Genomic DNA, 19,472 nt, shown 5'->3' with positions numbered 1-19,472 from the left:
ATCTCATCTGGCTGCTGCTGTGCATTGAACCAAGGCAGGAGTTATGGAAGTATTGCAGGAGGATGGGGTAGATTAGATCTAGGTTCTGTTTGATGTCCAACGACTCTTCACTACATCCCTGGCTTTTCCCATTAACCTGCTCATGATCTCTTCTGCTTGATCAGGCACCTCACATCTTTGCTTTTTGAAATAGTCTGTCATATCAACCCACTCCTGAACTGTGTACCCGCGCTCCTAACACGATCAGCTAATGACTGATATATCCCCACTCCCCGACCATGAAACCCACTGGACATTGCATTGCTACCTGTATGTTTGCCAAACCAAACACCCCTCTCCCCTTGACAATATTAGGAGTAATAAAATCTTCAACTATTTCACTATCAGTTGAAGATTTGTGAGCCCTGACACCGCCCTTGGATGAAACAAATTAAATGTCAAAGAAAAAGTTAAAGAAAAATTGACAGAGAAAATAAAAACTGGAAAAAACACAACACTGAAATGACAAAACAGCAGCCCTATGGCATGAAACAAAAAATCTGACCAGAAGAGCACACTTGATCTTCACTTCCCCCGGTGATCTGCGTCAGGCTGATCATGAGGATCATCCGGGTCACGGCACCAGTGTAACGGCTCTTGTATGGCTCATCGACAAAGGGCACAGTGCTGTTCTCTTTCACGGTTTATTCTCCATCAAATTTTAACTCTTTGATGGATCTGCAAATACATTCACAACACTGTGTAAACTTCAGAACAACTGCAAACCCACCTAGCAAAGTTGAACAACTCTGGCTGGATGCTGCGTGATCATGCGCACATATACAGTACCAGTCAAAAGTTTGGACACACCTACTCATTCAAAAGTTCTTCTTTATTTTTACTATTTTCTACATTGTAGAATAATAGTGAAGACATCAAAACTATTAATTAACACATATGGAATCATGTAGTAACCTAAAAAGTGTATTTTATATTTGAGATTCATCAAAGTAGCCACCCTTTGACTTGATGACAGCTTTGCATACTCTTGGCATTCTCTCAACCAGCTTCATGATGTAGTCACCTGGAATGCGTTTCAACTAAAAGTTGTGCCTCGTTAAGTTCATTTGTGGAATTTCTTTCCTCAATGCAGTTGAGCCAATCAGTTGTGTTGTGACAAGGTAGGGGTGGTATACATAAGATAGCCCTTTTTGGTAAAAGACCAAGTCCATATTATGGCAAGAACAGCTCAAATAAGCAAAGAGAAATGACAGTCCATCATTAGTTTAAGACATGAAGGTCAGTCAATGCGGAACATTTCAAGAACTTCAAGTGCAGTTGCAAAAACCATCAAGCGCTATGATGAATCTGGCTCTCATGAAGACCGCCACAGGAAAGGAAGACCCAGAGTTACCTCTGCTGCAGAGGATAAGTTCATTAGAGTTACCAGCCTCAGAAATTGCAGCCCAAATAAATGCTTCACAGAGTTCAAGTAACAGACACATCTCAAAATCAACTGTTCAGAGGAGACTGCCTGAATCAGGCCTTCAAGGTCGAAATGCTCCAAAGAAACCATTACTAAAGACACCAATAAGAAGATGCTTGCTTGGGCCAAGAAACAAGAGCAATGGACATTCGACTGGTGGAAGTCCAGTTTGGAATTTGGAAGTCCAAATTGAGATTTTTAGTTCCAACCGCCTTGTCTTTGCGAGACGCGGAGTAGGTGAACGGATGATCTCCAGATGTGTGGTTCCCACCGTGAAGCATGGAGGATGTGGTGTGGGGGTGCTTTGCTGGTGACATTGTCGGTGATTTATTTAGAATTCAAGGCACACTTAACCAGCGTGGCTACCACAGCATTCTGCAGCGATACGTCATCCCATCTGGTTTGGGTTTAGTGGGACTATCATTTGTTTTTCAACAGGACAATGACCCAACACACCTCCAGGCTGTGTAAGAGCTATTTGACCAAGATGGAGAGTGATGGAGTGCTGCATCAGATGACCTGGCCTCCACAATCACCCGACCTCAACCCAATTGGGATGGTTTGGGATGAGTTGGACCACAGAGTGAAGGAAAAGCAGCCAACAAGTGCTCAGCATATCTGGGAACTCCTTCAAGACTGTTGGAAAAGCATTCCCTGTGAAGCTGGTTGAGAGAATGCCAAGAGTGTGCAAAGCTGTCATCAAGGCAAAGGGTAGCTACTTTGAAGAATCTCAGATATAAAATATATTTAGATTTGTTTTAACACTTGTTTGGTTACTACATGATTCTGTATGTGTTGTGATGTCTTCACTAGTATTCTAGTATTAGTATTCTAGTACACTAGTATTCTAAAATAAAGAAAAACCCTTGAATGTGTAGGTGTGTCCAAACTTTTGACTTGTACTGTAAGCCTATCTAAATTGGTCTTAAAAAAAGAAAATCCCACACCCCTGTCAAAAAATTGTTCCGACATCTCTTACTGTGCAGCACAATTTCTATACTTGTGGGTTAGGGTCGGGAGCAGGGCTCATTTTCACTTTATCACATAGTCTGGCAGTTGCAGATGGGTTATTAGCAATTGTGTGCAGGTGGGGTGAGCAAACGGCTGACACGCGCATCACTACAGCTCACCACTCACGTTTACATTGTGAATGCTTAAGACTAAATCTTGTGTTTAGCAATGAACAGCAGTGGCATTGATGAGTAACATGCCAAGAAGGATTTTTGCCCCATTGGTTAGAGGTGCATCTGGAGTTAATCTGCCATCTAGTGGACACAAGATTACGGTTACATTAACACTATGCGATTGTGAATTGTCAGATTAATATAGCGTAATAGTTTGAATATAACCTTTACATGCTTTGCAAGAAGAACGATTTCCCTAATAATCCTGTTTACATGGACACATCTGAAATCAGGCTACCTGATGGCAGAAAATCGCCAATCAAAATAAGTTCTACCACTGTGACCATGTTATTTTTGGGAAGCATTTCACATTGAGTTCGGACATATAAAGTTTGTTTGTGAGAACTACTTCTAAGACGCATACATTCAGTTGTTCCGAACTCACTTCACTCACGCTTGAGGAGGCTCGCTCAGCTGGTGATAGCACATGCGCAGATCAAATACACGGCTGGAACGACGATTTTAAGGTGTTTACATGTCCTAATAATTTGAAAGATTGCTCAGAAAACCAGGTGATTTAATTGTATGCTTACTTTGATTTTGACCGTATGCCGATTTAAGATGAGCAGATTAAGACGTTTACTTGACTTGCGTAATCTGCCTACTGCCATAATCAGTTTATTATTGAATTATTACTTTGCATGTAAACTTATGTGCTGCACAGGACCGACTGACACATTCACACATCGCTATGCCATTAATTGCTTGCAAATTATTGTGTGATAAATATATGACTGAATTGTGATTTGAAATGTAAAAATACAATTTTTAAATCTTGAAATATGGTGTCCTTCACAGACCAACATTACTCCTAGAAAACTATCAGCCATGGTTGGACTTGAAAGTCTACTCAAAAGTGGATGCTTCTATGTCAGAGGTAGAGTAATGGGTCATTTCAAAGATATAATTTTAATTTTGAAAATCACAAATGCAATTAATAATTATTGATATTTGGCCCTTAGTTGCTCGAGTTGGTTCTGGAGAATTTTGTATATCCCTGGTACAGGTGAGTAGTTTCTACCACAGTTTTGAACGATTTGACTTGGGTTTTCTGTCTGGATTTTGGAATGCGTATTTCATTATGCTTTTTATTACTTTACTTTATAGGGACATCACCGATGATGAGGCATGCGTAGATGAACTGAGAATGACTTTTCGTTTCTTTGCATCTGTGTTAGTTCGACGCGCTCAGAAGGTGATATATAGTTCTGTCTATTCATCTCTTTCACCCACATTCTGTTCTCCGAGTAGTAACCTTTGTCAAGAAACCTTAGCATATATTAGAGTTGTTGTATGTCATTTGAATCCACATATTGCTAATGGGTAATACCGTGTTGATGTGCTGTGGCTATTTTTCAGACTCTATGCTAACTGTGTAATTGTTTCACACAGGTTGATGTCCCCTCACTTATTTCTGGCAAAATGATGAAAGCTGCCATGAAGCACATTGAAATCATTGCAAAGGCCAAACAAAAAGGTTTACAATTTGTTTTGTAGATTTGCATGTTTTCATTCTCACAGTAGTATTCTGCACTGCAAGATGTTGGTCAATAAAGAAAACAAAATGTGTACTGGCTGTGCAAGGTTTAATACTCTGTGTGTGTGTTCTAGTGAAGAACACTGAAGGTTTGCAGCAGGCTGCTCTGGATGAGTATGGCCCTGACCTGCATGTTGCTCTGCGCAGTCGCAGAGAGGAGCTGCTTTATCTCAGGAAGGTGACGGAGATGCTCTTTGCCTATCTTATGCCACCCAAAGCTACTGACTGCAGGTAGGCCCACCCAACCAGGCAGTCCATGCACCTCTGTCAGTCAAAATCGTATATATTTTATCATTCTTATCACTATCTTGTTATCAAAATGATAGACATTTAACTGTTTATTATTGATCTTAACCACAAAATATACTGAGTGAACATTTTTTCTGTCAGATCTTCCTCAAGGAAAAACGGAGAACTCTACTGTTAAATACATTTGACATAAGGCACTTTATCTGAATCCTATGTCTTCCTGATTGTCAGATCTTTAGCTCTGCTGATGCGAGAGGTCATGGTAGGGTCTGTGTTCCTCCCCACCTTGGACTTCATGGCTGATCCTGTAAGTAGAATGTTGTGTGCTTAGTGATATAGGATATGAATACGAACGGATATAAATGAGCAGAACATATACTTCTGGAATGGTAGCAATTTAACTGAGCGGTGGTTGACATATTCCATCTTATTGATGCATTCCTCCTGTTGCTTTTCAGGATACTGTGAACCACATGGTTCTAATATTTGTTGATGACTCTCCAGTAAGTAAATTGGGCACTTTACCAAACCTCATGTGGAAGCATCATGCTGTAATGCATTTGTGATTTATTCCTCAAATTGTTTCCCCAGCCTGAGCTGGCCATGGATCCACCATCTGCCCTGGTTCCATTCCTGCAGAAATACGCTGACCCTCGTACCAAGAAGACATCTGTAAGTACCGTAATTTCTGGACTATTAAGCGCACCTGAATATAAGCCGCACCCACTGAATTAAAAAAAATATATGTATTTTGTACATAAATAAGCCGCACATGTCTATAAGCCGCAGGTGCCTACCGGTACATTGAAACAAATTAACTTTACACAGCCTTTAAACGAAACACGGCTTGTAACAAAAATAAATACTTTTAAACGAAACACGCCTTGTAACAAAAATAAAAAAATAGCAGTAAACAGTAGCCTACCAAGAAAGTCTGCTCTCTGTGTGTTGACCCAGGCTTCAAGCTCATTTTCTAGTTCGGGCCATTTGGTTTTCTTCCCTCTGAAAGCTTTTGTTGTCTTTTTGCACTGAGTCAGTTCCTCATGCTGCTGTTTCCAACGTCTTATCATCGACTCATTAAGGCCAAGCTCCCGTGCAGCAGCTCTAGTTCCTTTTCCAACAACCAGATCGATCGCCTTCAACTTGAAAGCTGCATATATGCATTTCTCCGTGTCTTTGCCATGATGAGGTTGACAAAATGACTACCGTAATCAGAATGATGGGAAGTTTGAGCGCGCTCGATTTACGTCACATTATGTGACGGTGCTCAGTTTTTTGGCGGCATGAATCTTGTGAAAGCGGGAAAAATCCATAAATTAGCCGCGTCATTGTATAAGCCGCGAGGTTCAAAGCGTGGGAAAAAGTAGCGGCTTATAGTTCGGAAATTACGGTACTTAGTACCTTCGGCATTTGGAACAGAAAGCCCTTGTTAGTTATGTATCCATTCCACTGACAATTAATACCTGTACTACTGTACCCTCCTAGTTCTAACAAGCACAATTAGAAAGGTAGTCAGTGAACTAAAACAGAAGACATGACAAAATTAATAAAAATGAAGGCAATAGTTAAAGTATTGGTTTAGAGTTTTGCATGGACAAGCACAGTTTCTGAACTCTGTGGCTGTCCTCCGGCCTGTGGATTCCCAGGTGCTGAAGCTGGAGCTGAAGGAGATCCGGGAGCAACAGGACCTGCTCTTCCGCTTTATGAACTTCCTGAAGCAGGAGGGGGCCGTGCAGGTTCTTCAGTTCTGCCTCACTGTGGGTAAGGACAGCACTACTTTCAGAGATCCTCATACAAGGCTATAAAAGGCATTTTGTTTGCCTCCTACCACGTTCTCACCCCTTAAAATATTTTTTGAATTGAGTTGTTTGTCATGAAAGAAATACATTTGTACTGCCATCTTTCCTGCATGCTACTCCCATATTGAGAGGCATGTATATTGAAGACCATAAGTCCATGATGACACAGAATAACCATAGCCAGTGATGTCTAGAGAGTAACAACACTCAACCCCACTTCTCTTTCTTTATTAGTGTGCTTGCTGAAGGCAAGACACTATATTTCTTATTCGACTTCTTCAGGCCCACTTTAGAGCTTAAAAGATGTAAGCTATTAACACGAAACCAGATTGCCCCAGTTTAGATTGTTTGAGAAAATATTTTTGATAGCATTTATACTTTTTTTACTACTGAAACATTTAAATGAGCTCCTAATTAATTTCAATCGCAAATAAACGGCCCATAGACTAAAATGGTTTAAAAATATATAATAATCTAGACCTATCAACCCTTTTACTGTTTAAGCTATAAACTCCAAACCAACATTGATATGTTCAGACTGACCCTACTTAGATTGCTTGTCAAAAACCTGTTGATACTCTATATACTTTTTGAACTATAACCATTTAAAATGTGTATACATAATCATGGGTTTGAATGAGATTCAAAATGTGCCCCTCTGTATGTGTAGCCCATTTATCTGATGATGTCTGGTCAAAAAGAGTATGATATTGTTGTCGCCTAGGGCTGTTGCGATGACTGTATTACCGCCACATCGGCGGTCACGAGTCAAAAGGCAGTCAAATTCCATGTGACCGTTTAGTCACGGTAATTAGGCTTCTCCAAGTTCTAATGATGCTGATGGTCATTAGTAGCCTACCAAACTTGCTAACTGCCTGGTACTCAGCACTCTATTGTCCCTCTAATCACTCTGACATCAATGCAAACGTGTTTGAAAATCTAATCAAACATTTCAGGAGAGCCCATGAGCTCCTGTTGCACAACATTTCTATAGGCTATGCAATTGCACGAGAAAACAGTGATGGCCTCTATTTTAAAAAGAGGAGCATCCCATCTTTCTATAGGCTAGGCCTACTATATTTATTTCTCAACTTTCCTAATATTAAGCACATTGTATATCTTTACAACAGGAGTATAGCCTACCTGGCTGGCATTTAAAATTAACCATGGGAAAAGCGCCCTCCATTCGCTACTTAAGTGCATAGATGACATGTCTTTTTTACCGCTGCCTCTGTTTCGAGACAGGTGCATGATATTGGGCCATTCTAAATCAAAACACATTTTACACAAATATTATTTAGTACATGTAAAGACAAGATTAAGTCAAGAATAGTCTGATGGGTGGCAATATTAGCCTATATATTATCACTTCTGAATGATGCCCAGCATAAGAAACTGCCTTCCCCTCGACTTTTTCTAATCATAGTCGCACACATCCTGTAGCCTAGCCCATAGGCCTATATGTTTTTTTTGTTTTTATTTTATTTTGTTTTTTTATCCCCTTTTCTCCCCAATTTTCGTGGTATCCAATCGCTAGTAATTACTATCTTGTCTCATCGCTACAACTCCCGTACGGGCTCGGGAGAGACGAAGGTCGAAAGCCATGCGTCCTCCGAAGCACAACCCAACMAAGCCGCACTGCTTCTTAACACAGCGCGCCTCCAACCCGGAAGCCAGCCGCACCAATGTGTCGGAGGAAACACCGTGYAMCYGSCCCCCTYGGTTAGCGCGCACTGCGCCCGGCCCGCCACAGGAGTCGCTGGAGCGCGATGAGACAAGGATATCCCTACCGGCCAAACCCTCCCTAACACGGACGACGCTATGCCAATTGTGCGTCGCCACACGGACCTCCCGGTCGCGGCCGGCTGCGACAGAGCCTGGGCGCGAACCCAGAGACTCTGGTGGCGCAGCTAGCACTGCGATGCAGTGCTCTAGACCACTGCGCCACCCGGGAGGCCCTAGGCCTATATGTTTGATTAGGTTTGTGTCACAACTAAAGTGGCCAAATAACTTCTAAAAATGATGCACATTAATCTGCTTTACAAGGGGTTTAGAGCATACATAAGTAGCGAGTTAGTTTCAAGTTTGGGGAAGATCATTTTCACCATAAAAATGCACCTTTATAATAAAAGCATTACATACATAATCACATCTGCGTCACTTTTGATAATGGTGTTTTCCCGCTAATGGAACATAAGCGCTTATAGACTACTGTCATGTGCGCATTGCTGCGCTTATAATGTGAAGAAATAGCCGGATATTTCTAAATGTTCTGATCTGTTGCGTCAGCCACATTGCTAGTGGTTGTATTAATTTGTGATCTATTGCATCCCACAACTGTCCCAGACTATGTTTGGAATATTTATTTCTCGCACAGAATTGAATATGTCGACTTTTGTACTATGGGGGATAGTAGATTGACATAGGCTAGTGCTTTTACTGTTCGTTAGGCCTACTCATCTTGTTGGCTGACGAAAAGTATATGTGGACAGTTCTTTCAATATGCACCTCGAAATTGGATAAGGACGTGCGCAGTTGCGTCCCGGATGTGTCGGTCTTCACTTGTAGCCTGTGAGAAAGACCCAATCATGTGATGGAGAGCCATGTGAGTGAGCGGTGCTTAGGAGCGTACAGCAGTCAGGGCCAAGGGCACAATGGCCACTGGCCGCAAAAGGCATGTATTTTTTACGGTGCATTACGGACACAAAGGGGATGCCGGCGTGAAATTCAAGGCATTATCAAGTGCTTGTCTAATTGTGAATGAGAGACTAATGAAGTGTGTACAGCTTGCGCAAAAAAACAAAGCAGAGCTCATGCCTTTCAAGCAACTTTTTTCAAATCATTAGTTGCATCATGCAGCCTTACAATGTATTAAAAATCTAAACATATAGCCCAACATTTGTAGAACAACTAAAGTTACATTAATAACTCTAAATGAAGCATATAGGAGTACCTCATTTATGTTAAGCGCTCAACACAGAATAGCCGCATGTGCGCACGCCCTCAAATCGTTTGGGGAAAAATATTGATATTTTGTTTAGCTTTGTTTAATTGTATTCTTCATACTATAAAATAATGCCATGGAATTATAAGCAAGTCTTGTTTACTAAATGAACTAGTGTAGCCCACAGCCATTTGGCATAGCCAGTTCAGGACCTAACATAAGGACAACTCAAGAGTATGCTATTCTGTTCTTCTGAAATAGACTAGATGTTCTTCATATCATGCTTCTTTAGACCTATATTACATGGATTTATTAGACTTTATAAGGCTATGTGTGGAAGCCAGGAGATGCTAAATGTGTATGTTAATATACGGTCAATTACTGTGAGCCCGACAGTTATTTGCTTGACAATCACAGTCTGACTGAATTTCGTGACCGCCACAGCTCTGTTGCCGCCCGTAGCATTGAATGCAAGGAATGCCAGCTAGCATTTGTTCTCCCTTGATAAACAATTATACAATAATAGGCAATCAGCTTTGAGCTAAACTGAGTGAGCTCAGCTGTGAATAGAACTATCAAGGGAAGCCAGTTTGGATTTGGCTTCACACCAATCACATCAAGCCAAACTTAATTGGCAGAAAAAAACTTGAATTGTTGCATCTCGTTGTGTTGTCCTCCGGTGGCTAGCTAGCTAGCTGAAATTGGCCCTTTCCTAAATTAGCCATGGACGGAGGTAGGAATTTCGACTTGTGGCTTTACTTACTTCTCTGTACTGGCCAGTGATTATAACGGTGATTCTGATCCAACCATAAATTCAAACATTGTGCCTGAGAGGATGGAAGTTCAATATGTAGTAGGCTAATCGTTGCCCATGAAGTCAGACTAGCCAGCAAGCATTTTAGCCAGGTAGCCTAGGACAACAAAAACTTAGTGTGTACTGTATGACAATCATAGACCGTTTCGGCAACATGAAAGAGAGGAGGATGACATTGGCGTTTTTCTACACGTAGGGTGAGTCAACATGTTTTTTTTTACTTACTTACATACACACACGTGCACACACACATCAGTACCATGGACAGCCACATATCTAGCTTATGTTGATTGGACTAAATTGTTTTTGAAATCTTTTAGTTGTCACTGTATTAGACTAAGCATAGGTGATTTGATGATGTTGAAATGGTGCTGGAATAGTGGAGGCAGCTCCCTGTTTTCTTTGCGACTTGTGTTAACCCTACGGTGTTCTAAATCAATAGTTGTTTAGTAGTCTGAAAATGTCGGAAACATTAACTTGCTTAACCATGCTGTAGGTCATGTAACTGTTTGTTACATGCAATATGTTTTGTGGACTTCACCGGACAGATGTTGCTCTCTGGTTTTGTGTTGAAACAAAGGTGTGGTTGAATTTATTCTGCCACTGTGCCTTATTGTCTCGGCCTTTAAGCCTATATATCAGGGTCGCAAGGCATATGAACTAACAGGTTATAGAACAAACAACGCAAGTATCACAACACAGGTCGTAATATGGCTTTTTCCCCCTGGCTTGGCTTCCCCAGTGATTTTACCCACGCACCGCTACTGTGAATTTGGAAGTTTTATAAAACATTGATCAATCAAGTAACACTTTAACAGCATTCATCTACTTTTCCTTCATGTCATTCCAGAAGAGTTCAATGATAAGATCCTGTGTCCGGAGCTGAGTGACTCTGAGCTGCAGCGCCTGCATGGAGAGGTGCAGCACCTCTATGAGACCTACTGCCTGGAAGAAAGCATCGACAAGATCAGCTTTGACCCCGTCATCATCGAAGAAATACGAAACAGTAAGCGCTGCTAGATTCTCAGTACACAATCATCATTCAACATAGTGTGACGTGCGCCGCCTTTTTCAATCAGATATGTGCTATTTTCTCAAAGTCCACAAACCTTGAAAATATATATGACTTGCTTTTTAATTTATTTTACTGCACTCTGTCATAATTGGCACTAGTTGCACAGGGGCCGTACGAGGGAGTGGTGAAGCTGCAGACCATGCACTGTCTGTTTGAGGCCTATGAGCATGTGCTGTCCCTGCTGGAGAGCGTCTTCACCCCCATGTTCTGCCACAGCGATGAGGTGAGCCCAAGTACAGCACTTACACTGTACTATACTATCGTCTGTGTTCTAAATTGCACATAGGGCAAACATACAATGACAGAGTCAAACGATATACAAAAGCAAGTTGACAAATGGATAATATTTTCCCTCATTTATAGCTCTCTTTCTCTCTGCAGTATTTCAGACACCTTCTGAGGGGGGTGGAGTCTCCAAAAATGGACTCCAGAATGAACAGGTTTGTGCTCCTGATGGCAATGACTACATTGGAAAGATGTCTAATGTTACTCTAAGCTGAAGTGTTTAGTGTAGTTAGTTTTCTAGTTTTTTTTGTTGTCATATAATATAGTCCACAAATGTTCCCTTTACATCTAAATAGAGACTTAATTGGAGAGCTTTAATATTCTTCCAAACAGAAGTGTTAAGACTAGTTTCATTATGTCGTTCATGTAATACACAGAATGCCTCCAAGTCTATATCAAGTTCACATCAACACTACATTAGGGTGGTGTATTATTTTTGGCCCCAGTAACAGACCTGTTGACGCCCACCACATCCCCACAAAGGGCACTGAGGCTAATTTGTACTATTTGTGGGCTGGTCCTGTTTATCCTGGCATCCTGTAATTCATTGTGCCTATTATTCCAGGAATAGTCTGAGTTTGGATGATATGAGGTGAGTATGTGTTTTGAATGATGCAGGCCAAGCTAATGTCCCTCGGCTGGCTGCCGTTGATTTAGCTGCATGCAAGAAATGCGACTTAATATGCCCAGAATGAAGTGAAGGAACCAAAATTTGCCTGAGAACAAAAGCATTGTGGGGCAATAAGCACTTGTCTTCAGTAGGCTTTTGCAATCTAGTGTTTGTATGTGTTTTTGTATTGACTTACTCTTTACCGTGTCGAATTGCTAAAACTGAACAAGATTTGGGGTTATAGGCCTATGTACCATTTTGGATAGATGCATTGGTCTTTATTTTAGTTGCACCTTTGAATATACAAAGTCGTGAGTGCTTGAATGGAGGAAGAGGAGAACGATGGCGTTGCCCATAGCCCCATTACTGATCTCTTCTCATGCCTTTTCTCTCTTGGTCTATCTATCCATGTCTTATGTGAGTGTCCATAGTTTTCTTGTGCATAACAGCTGCCCGACCAAGTCCCCCTTTTTGGGGCAGTGTTGAAGGGCCTCAATTTCACGCCATCTCTCTTCAACCCTCATTGGTTGTCCCCAATATTTAGTCTGTACTAACTTTCCCATCCAACATTTCTAACTTCTATTGACATATGGCTAGCTATGAGCCTCAGTCTGTAAGCATGGACTCCTGTAATACACAACTTCAAAGTACCTCATCTGTTTTCGTCTGTCCGTTAGTTGAATGTGCAGCGCTTCATAATGTGTGCTCTCGTTGTTCAGCATGGCATTTTGACATGAGGCAAGGCTGCATTAACATCAGACGTTTGCATAAGTGGCCTCAACAACTGTTGACAGGAACACATGCAGTTGCACACAGCTCCCTTTCCGACTCTCCGTTTCCTAGTTGGTGTGTTCACTTGTGTTGTTCACGCATATGTTTTTGTGTGTGCCTGTGAAGGAACATCTCAAAACGGGGGGAGTCCTTCGGGATAAGCAGGATCGGCAGCAAGATCAAAGGTGTCTTCAAAAGCACTACCATGGAGGGGACTATGCTGCCGTACGCCATGGTCAACGCTGAAGATGAAGTGGTGAGCGCTTCCCCTCCAAATGGCACTTTATTCCTGATATAGTGCAATACTTTAAAACTGACACCCAAAGAGAAACCAATATCACTTCCTCATCCTCCACTATCTGTATATGAATAGGTGGTTTTCATGTTTATTATCACCAAAGGGTTTATTTTTTAGCTAAGTACAATTAAAGGGGCGTTCTGCTATTGGTACATAATTTACATAAAAGTCAAAAAATTTATATGATTCTAGAAGAATATAACTTCTAAGTGCCTCATGAGCTTAGTTCAACTGTCGTCCCACACCTCCCATGTGTTGCAGATTGAGGAGGCCACTATGGTGGTGGAGGATAACACCCCAGTGGAGGCTTGCAGTACTCCAGGAGTCCTGAGGAACCTGTCAGCCTGGAGCATCACCATCCCCTACGTTGATGAGGTCAATAGGGAGAGGGTCCCTGTGTTCTGTATCGAAGTGGAGCGCAATGACAGGAAGGAAGGTGAGGGCACAACCAAAGATGTTTATGAGTTAGTCCCAAATGGCACCCTATTACCTACATAATGCACTACTTTTGATCAGAGAGTCCTGGTCAAAAGTAGGGCACTAAGTAGTAGGGCTGGGGGATATGGCCTAAAGATAGTTTTGGGTGATTCAAGATATATCGGGGTTGTGTGGTATACTGGTATGAAAGTGAATACCGGTATGACGTTGTGCCATGATGTGGATTTTGCCATATCATGGTAAATTAATAAATGTAATGAAATAAGGCGTTTTTGTTTTGTTAAAAATTTCAAGTCGAGTGATACAGCCTAGTGGGCTAGTTCAAATAGTTTTATCTTTTACATAGCTTCTTCTTTTTAGCAAAGTAGGAGCATGGACGTTACACGCGATCTGCCTGCCAATCAAAGTCAACAAACAAACATGCAAGCAAACATTTAGTGAAGTAAACTCCTTTCGTTAGCAAAAGTGTCTGAAACTCAAGCGCAAAAGTGTAAGCAAGCATTGAGGATGACTGAAGAAGAGGAAAATAATGCTATTGAGGTTGATTTGCAGGACGACGAAGAATTGGTTCAAAAAAAGGGGGCCTCTGTCGTTTGGAACTGGTTTGGCTTTAAGATATCGGACCTCAACCAACAAACAGTATTGTGTAAGTTGTGTAGACGCATTGTGCAAGCCAAAGGTGGAAACACCAGCAATCTTTTTCACCATCTGAAAACCCTGCATGTGCGCGAATATGAAGAATCTACCAGAATGCGTGCAACAAACCCCCGGAGCAGCAGAGCAAGTCTCAAGACGTCTTCAAGCCAGACCCGCACTCAGCTATCACTCAACGCATCAATCATTAGTGGTAATCCCTATGACAAGAAGTGGAATGAAATAACGAATGCAATTACGTATCACACAGCGAAAGACATGGAACCAAATCAAACTGTGGAGAAAGACGGTTTCAGAAAGTTGATTCGAACTCTAGGCCCAAGATACGAGATCCCGAGCAGTAAATAATTCAGCAAAACACGTCTACCAGAACTCTACACAGAATGTCCGGGCAGAGTTGACAACGAAATCCGTGACGCTGCATTCTTCTCTACCACAGCCGATTTATGGTCAAGCTCGACCAACGAGCCATACATTGACAACAACTGGAAGCTGCAAAGCAAATTCCTTCAGACCTCTTATTTTCCAGACGACCACACCAGAGAAATAATTGCAGCTGGGCTGAGGGGAGGCACTTTCAACCTGGGGCTTGAAAGAGTCGCGTCAAGTATGTATGACTACCGACAGCGGATCGAACATGGTCAAGGCATTGGAGCTGAACAAATGGACAAGACTAGGGTGTTTCGGACAGAGGCTACACATTGCTATTGGTAAGTTTCAACATCCAAAACACACAATGCTAGGTAGACAAATAACGTAACTTATAAACAACAATTTAAAATAACTATTGTATTCCTTATCTGTTTGAAGTTATTCTAGACTAGACTGCCTGTTCCTTATTATATGTTAAGCCGAATATATATATATATATATATATATATATATATATATATATATATATATATATATACACACACACATACACAGAGCTATGCAAATCTATAATATTTGTAAATGTGTGCAATATCCAAACATTTCATGGATTACATTGCTTTTATTTAATATTGATACGTTAGGCTATGGTTTCAATATATTAATTTTTCTTCTCTCTTTCAATAATAAATAGCCTACTCAATAAATGATCCCATTTTCTAAAGCAACATAGCTCTCAATCACAACAGTTGTATGTAAATCTATATATGGATTAAATGTGTAATTATGTCCAGTGTCCATACTGTAAATTGTTGTAATTACAGCAGATGCAATGTTATTTCTATTGAATAATTGTGACTCATATGTAAATCTTTTTCACCTTTTTATTTTTCAGAGAGGAGAGTCCAAAACGAACCTTGGGTTTCCCAGGCCACAGGAGTGTGCAAGAAAGTGGTCAGCATTTTTTCCTACAGTTGAAAGAAGCAGAAGGCCCTGACAAGTACACAGGATAAACTGAGTCTGCCCCTCCACAAGCTCATCACGGAATCCCCATCTGTATCTCGACTGCAGATGATGGAAAGAGTCCTGGTGCAGGAAAAGGCCGTCACACAAGTCCTGGCAACAGACAAAAAACACGGCACCCTGCACCCTCCTGGCAAGACAGCGAGGTCTTTGAATCCATCACGGCAGCACCTCCAGGATTTCACAGGATTTTAAGAATGTTATTTATTTAACCTTTATTTAACTAAGTCAGTTATTTTACAATGACGGCCTACCCCGGCCAAACCCTCCCCTACCCCGGACAACGCTGGGCCAATTGTGTGCCGCCATGGGACTCCCGATCCTGCACGGGATCGAACCAAGGTCTGTAGTGACGCCTCTAGCCCTGAGATGCAGTGCCTTAGACCGCTGCGCCACTCGGGAGCAAATGTCCTGTCAGGAGAGACATACGTGAGTGTGTCGTATCTGAAGCCGGTCCTCCATTTGTTCAAGACGGAGGTTCAGAAATCAAATGATGGCGATGACCGGTGTTATGCGGAAAAAACACTGCACTTCTTATATTTGGCAGGAAAAAGTAAAACAAAACAAAAAACTACAATTCTTTAAATCCTGAGTGCATTAAATATTTTTATTTAATTTTACTGCATATTTATTTAACTTGTATACCTTTTATGTTTCATGTTTGCCAAGGTTTACCACAGAAGTAAAAAAATATATATACAAAAATGTGTAATGCCCCCTTTCTGTTTTTATAAGGTTCAAAGCAATATTTTGTAATTTATTAACTTTGAAGGGCTCATGAAATGTTTTTTGTTTACAGTATATCGTTATCGTCCGGACAGTGGAAAATATCGTGATATAATTTTTTTTCATATCGTCCACCTCTACGATAAATATCTTGATTTTATTTTTTAACGTTTAAATAAGCTTTGTTGCACAATTAAAGGTCAAATACACTGCATTTCAAACAGTCAGCAATAATCGAATGAATTCAGGGCGTATAAAATTATACCTAGGCTAAAATATAAGCCTTCTACCATAAGCTTTGCTAATAAGGTAGAACAGTTTAACTATTATGAATACACCCTCCTGTCCGTCTCAACTGTTTGAACAGCATAGCCTGTTCACTTTGTTCAGTTGTTGAAATCAAGTGGCTTACCTGGATAAGAAGGTGCTTATTTCTCAGAATGACAATGAGTTGCCAATTCCTTAAATATTATGCACATTGCACATGTATATATAAAAAAAAAACAGACAAGACAGCTAGTATATAAGTCTGTGGCTAAAATGCTGCTAGCAGTAGCGCGTCAGAAACTGAGCATGAATTTTCCATGGTCATGTTTATTGATACTCCCGTTTTAGTAGGGTCTGCTCTGTTATGGATGTTGGGAGTTGAGACATATAAAAAGAGTATCGTTCTCCTCTATTACAGAAAAATAATGTCTTAAGTATTTCGGTGTCCATATGACCGATTCTGTTGGCCCAAACCTCAAATGCAAATAGCAAGTTTTAACTGCTTGTTGTCAGAGAGCAAGAAGTTATCGTTTGTCGTTGTTGTGCGTGGCATGGGGAGGGGCTTAGTGTCTGTGTGCGAGTGAGAAGGTGCACAGAAGGAGCGAAGGAGATGAGACCAAAAATACATAAACGCTCATAAAAACAGGGGAAAAAATGCTTGATTCTTGCGATACAAGCATTTGGAACATCGCGCTAAAACATAAATTCAAATCAATCGAATTAATTCTATTTATCGGCCTACCTACTATGCAGGAAATAAAGTGCCATTTGGGAAGCAGCCATACATTTGATGATTATTGACAGTTGGGAATGGGAAATATAAAACTGCAATATTGATGTTGGTTTTCAATTCTGTTGATTCTTTAGCGGTTTTCTCAGTGGGGCATGAAACGGAGAACTGGTCCATCTTCAGAAGATACATGGAATTCTACGTTCTAGAAAATAAACTCACAGAGTTCCATGGTAAGATGTCACTTATACTTTCTCACACATTTCAACAGAGGAAGTGTACCTTTTTTGGCTTTATTTCAGTCCTGTGGCTGGTGGATGCTGACAGAACTTTTGTTTCCTTTTTTGACACTATAAATGTCACTAGTAAATTGACCTTGTTCTCTTTTGCACAGGCTCATTTGCAGATGCACAGCTTCCCTCCAAAAGAATTATTGGACCAAAGAACTATGAGTTCTTGTCATCCAAAAGGGAAGAATTTGAGGAATATTTGCAGGTAATGATTCATAGGCCTGTTGCTCTGCATAGTGTGCAGTAACAGTAGTGCATTCAAGGCTTTAAAAAACAATAAAATGACTCTAATATATCTTCATCTCTCTCGCTTTTGGTGAGTCCTGTGCGTGTGTGCATATGCGTATTTGTATTGTGTGTGTGTGGTGTGTGCATCTATGCGTGCATCCGTGCCTGCATCCATGCCTTTATCTGTGCGTGTGTTGGGAACAGAGACTGATGCAGCACCCAGAGCTAACTAACAGTCAGTTGTTGGCAGACTTCCTATCGCCTCACAGCATGGAGTCTCAGTTCATGGACAAGATGTTGCCTGATGTCAACCTCGGTATGGAGCATTTTCACATTCACATTCACACAGTACATCAATAACATCTATGGAACATTTTCTAACACATTCATACATTATGACACGAGGAGGGCTGAAGATGCCCTGAAGAAGTACATGTTCTGGGTCCCAAATGCCACCCTATCCTCTATATAGTGCACTACTTTTGACCATGCATTCATACAGAATTTATAGGGCTGAAAATGCCATGGTGAAATACATGAGAAATTCATCATTGATTAGCTATGTAGCTCCACGTGGATCTGTATTGATTTTATTCCTTCTCAGGTAAAATATTCAGGTCTGTCCCTGGAAAAATTATAAAAGAGGTAAGAGGCATTTTTCCAATGTGCTTTTAATAGTAGAATATCTCTTGGAGTTCCGGCCAATACCAATATATCAATGTTATAGTTAATCTCTGAGACTAAATTTAACTGGAAAAGGAAGTAGATATGATCAGGCAATATTCCGGCTCAGTCGACTGATATTAATCACAATGTTCTGTCTTTGTTTTCCTCTGCATCTCTGCCTGCCAGAAAGGACAGAACCTGGAGCCCTTCATCCAGTCCTTCTTCAACTCCTGTGAATCTCCCAAAGCCAAACCTAGCAGACCAGAGATGACCATGCTCAGCCCTACTGCTGAGAAGAACAAGAAGGTGAGGCTAGGGTTGCACAATTCCCCAAAGTAACCAAAACATTTTTCCTAAAGTAGGGTCACATTTTCCCCAAATTCCCAAGTTTTACCTTTACAATTACTGTGCGTGCCAATGGTGCAAAACTCCCCATTTGCCCTGGGACCACGTACACACGTACACACTTCACAGTGAACACTGATTGTATACATCCATCCCATCAATCTCAGATATATCTAGGGATGTGTCCTGCTTCAGTGGACAACCTTGACCAATGTTCCCTCTAAGGCTTGTTTTGAGATCAAAGCGAGAGCTGCATGTAGCCACATGTGCACATTTGTTCATATCCTTTGCTAGTTAGGGAGTTATTAGCCTAGTTATAGATAATTTGTAGTCAGCAATGGGGGAGTGATTGCTTCCTACAAGAGCATCTTTGAAAAGTGAGTCAGGTAAAAAGCTTTTTCTTGTCTTAAAGGGGCAGTGTTGTATTTTGAGACAGGCTTGAATAAGCTAAGTAGCCAATAGGCAAAGTGTAGCATAATAGTTTTGATTCTCTATAATAATGATATGGGAACAAGAATACATTTTATTTTGTAAAGTGTTTAATTTTCAGTCACCTTCCTTGTCTAAAGGACAACTGCATAAACAGGTTAATGTCAAGCCCTACATGTTTTTTTCAAAAGTGTCCTGGAATGTGGGCCTACATTGAACACCAAACATTGCCTGCTACTGTAGGCTGAATGATAGAACAGCTATTTCTGTGTT

The 19,472-nt window shown here is 41.0% G+C and overlaps 1 protein-coding gene across 8 annotated transcripts in view; it reads left to right on the top strand.

Moving 5' to 3' along the window:
- The window catches only part of LOC111973408 (sorting nexin-14), a 32,380-nt gene that overhangs the window by 7,823 nt on the left and 5,085 nt on the right, over nt 1-19,472 (top strand). For 5 of the 8 annotated variants that reach the window (XM_024000765.2, XM_024000767.2, XM_024000763.2 and 2 more), the window contains 20 exons: nt 3,436-3,526; nt 3,612-3,655; nt 3,757-3,844; nt 4,042-4,126; nt 4,261-4,417; nt 4,667-4,742; nt 4,894-4,938; nt 5,027-5,107; nt 6,082-6,196; nt 10,843-10,998; nt 11,166-11,290; nt 11,449-11,507; nt 11,918-11,944; nt 12,860-12,989; nt 13,293-13,467; nt 17,379-17,474; nt 17,636-17,736; nt 17,964-18,075; nt 18,364-18,404; nt 18,612-18,731. In XM_024000765.2, coding sequence (XP_023856533.1) covers nt 3,436-3,526; nt 3,612-3,655; nt 3,757-3,844; nt 4,042-4,126; nt 4,261-4,417; nt 4,667-4,742; nt 4,894-4,938; nt 5,027-5,107; nt 6,082-6,196; nt 10,843-10,998; nt 11,166-11,290; nt 11,449-11,507; nt 11,918-11,944; nt 12,860-12,989; nt 13,293-13,467; nt 17,379-17,474; nt 17,636-17,736; nt 17,964-18,075; nt 18,364-18,404; nt 18,612-18,731 — 1,924 coding nt within the window. The remainder of the gene's footprint in view (nt 1-3,435; nt 3,527-3,611; nt 3,656-3,756; nt 3,845-4,041; nt 4,127-4,260; nt 4,418-4,666; nt 4,743-4,893; nt 4,939-5,026; nt 5,108-6,081; nt 6,197-10,842; nt 10,999-11,165; nt 11,291-11,448; nt 11,508-11,917; nt 11,945-12,859; nt 12,990-13,292; nt 13,468-17,378; nt 17,475-17,635; nt 17,737-17,963; nt 18,076-18,363; nt 18,405-18,611; nt 18,732-19,472) is intronic. The other 3 variants (XM_024000768.2, XM_024000770.2, XM_024000769.2) reach the window with 3 other exon arrangements.

This window comes from Salvelinus sp. IW2-2015, linkage group LG14 (assembly GCF_002910315.2).
Source record: "Salvelinus sp. IW2-2015 linkage group LG14, ASM291031v2, whole genome shotgun sequence".
Lineage (NCBI taxonomy): Eukaryota > Metazoa > Chordata > Actinopteri > Salmoniformes > Salmonidae > Salvelinus > Salvelinus sp. IW2-2015.
The sequence above is the reverse complement of the archived record's forward strand: the minus strand, read 5'-3'. Positions and strand labels throughout refer to the sequence as shown.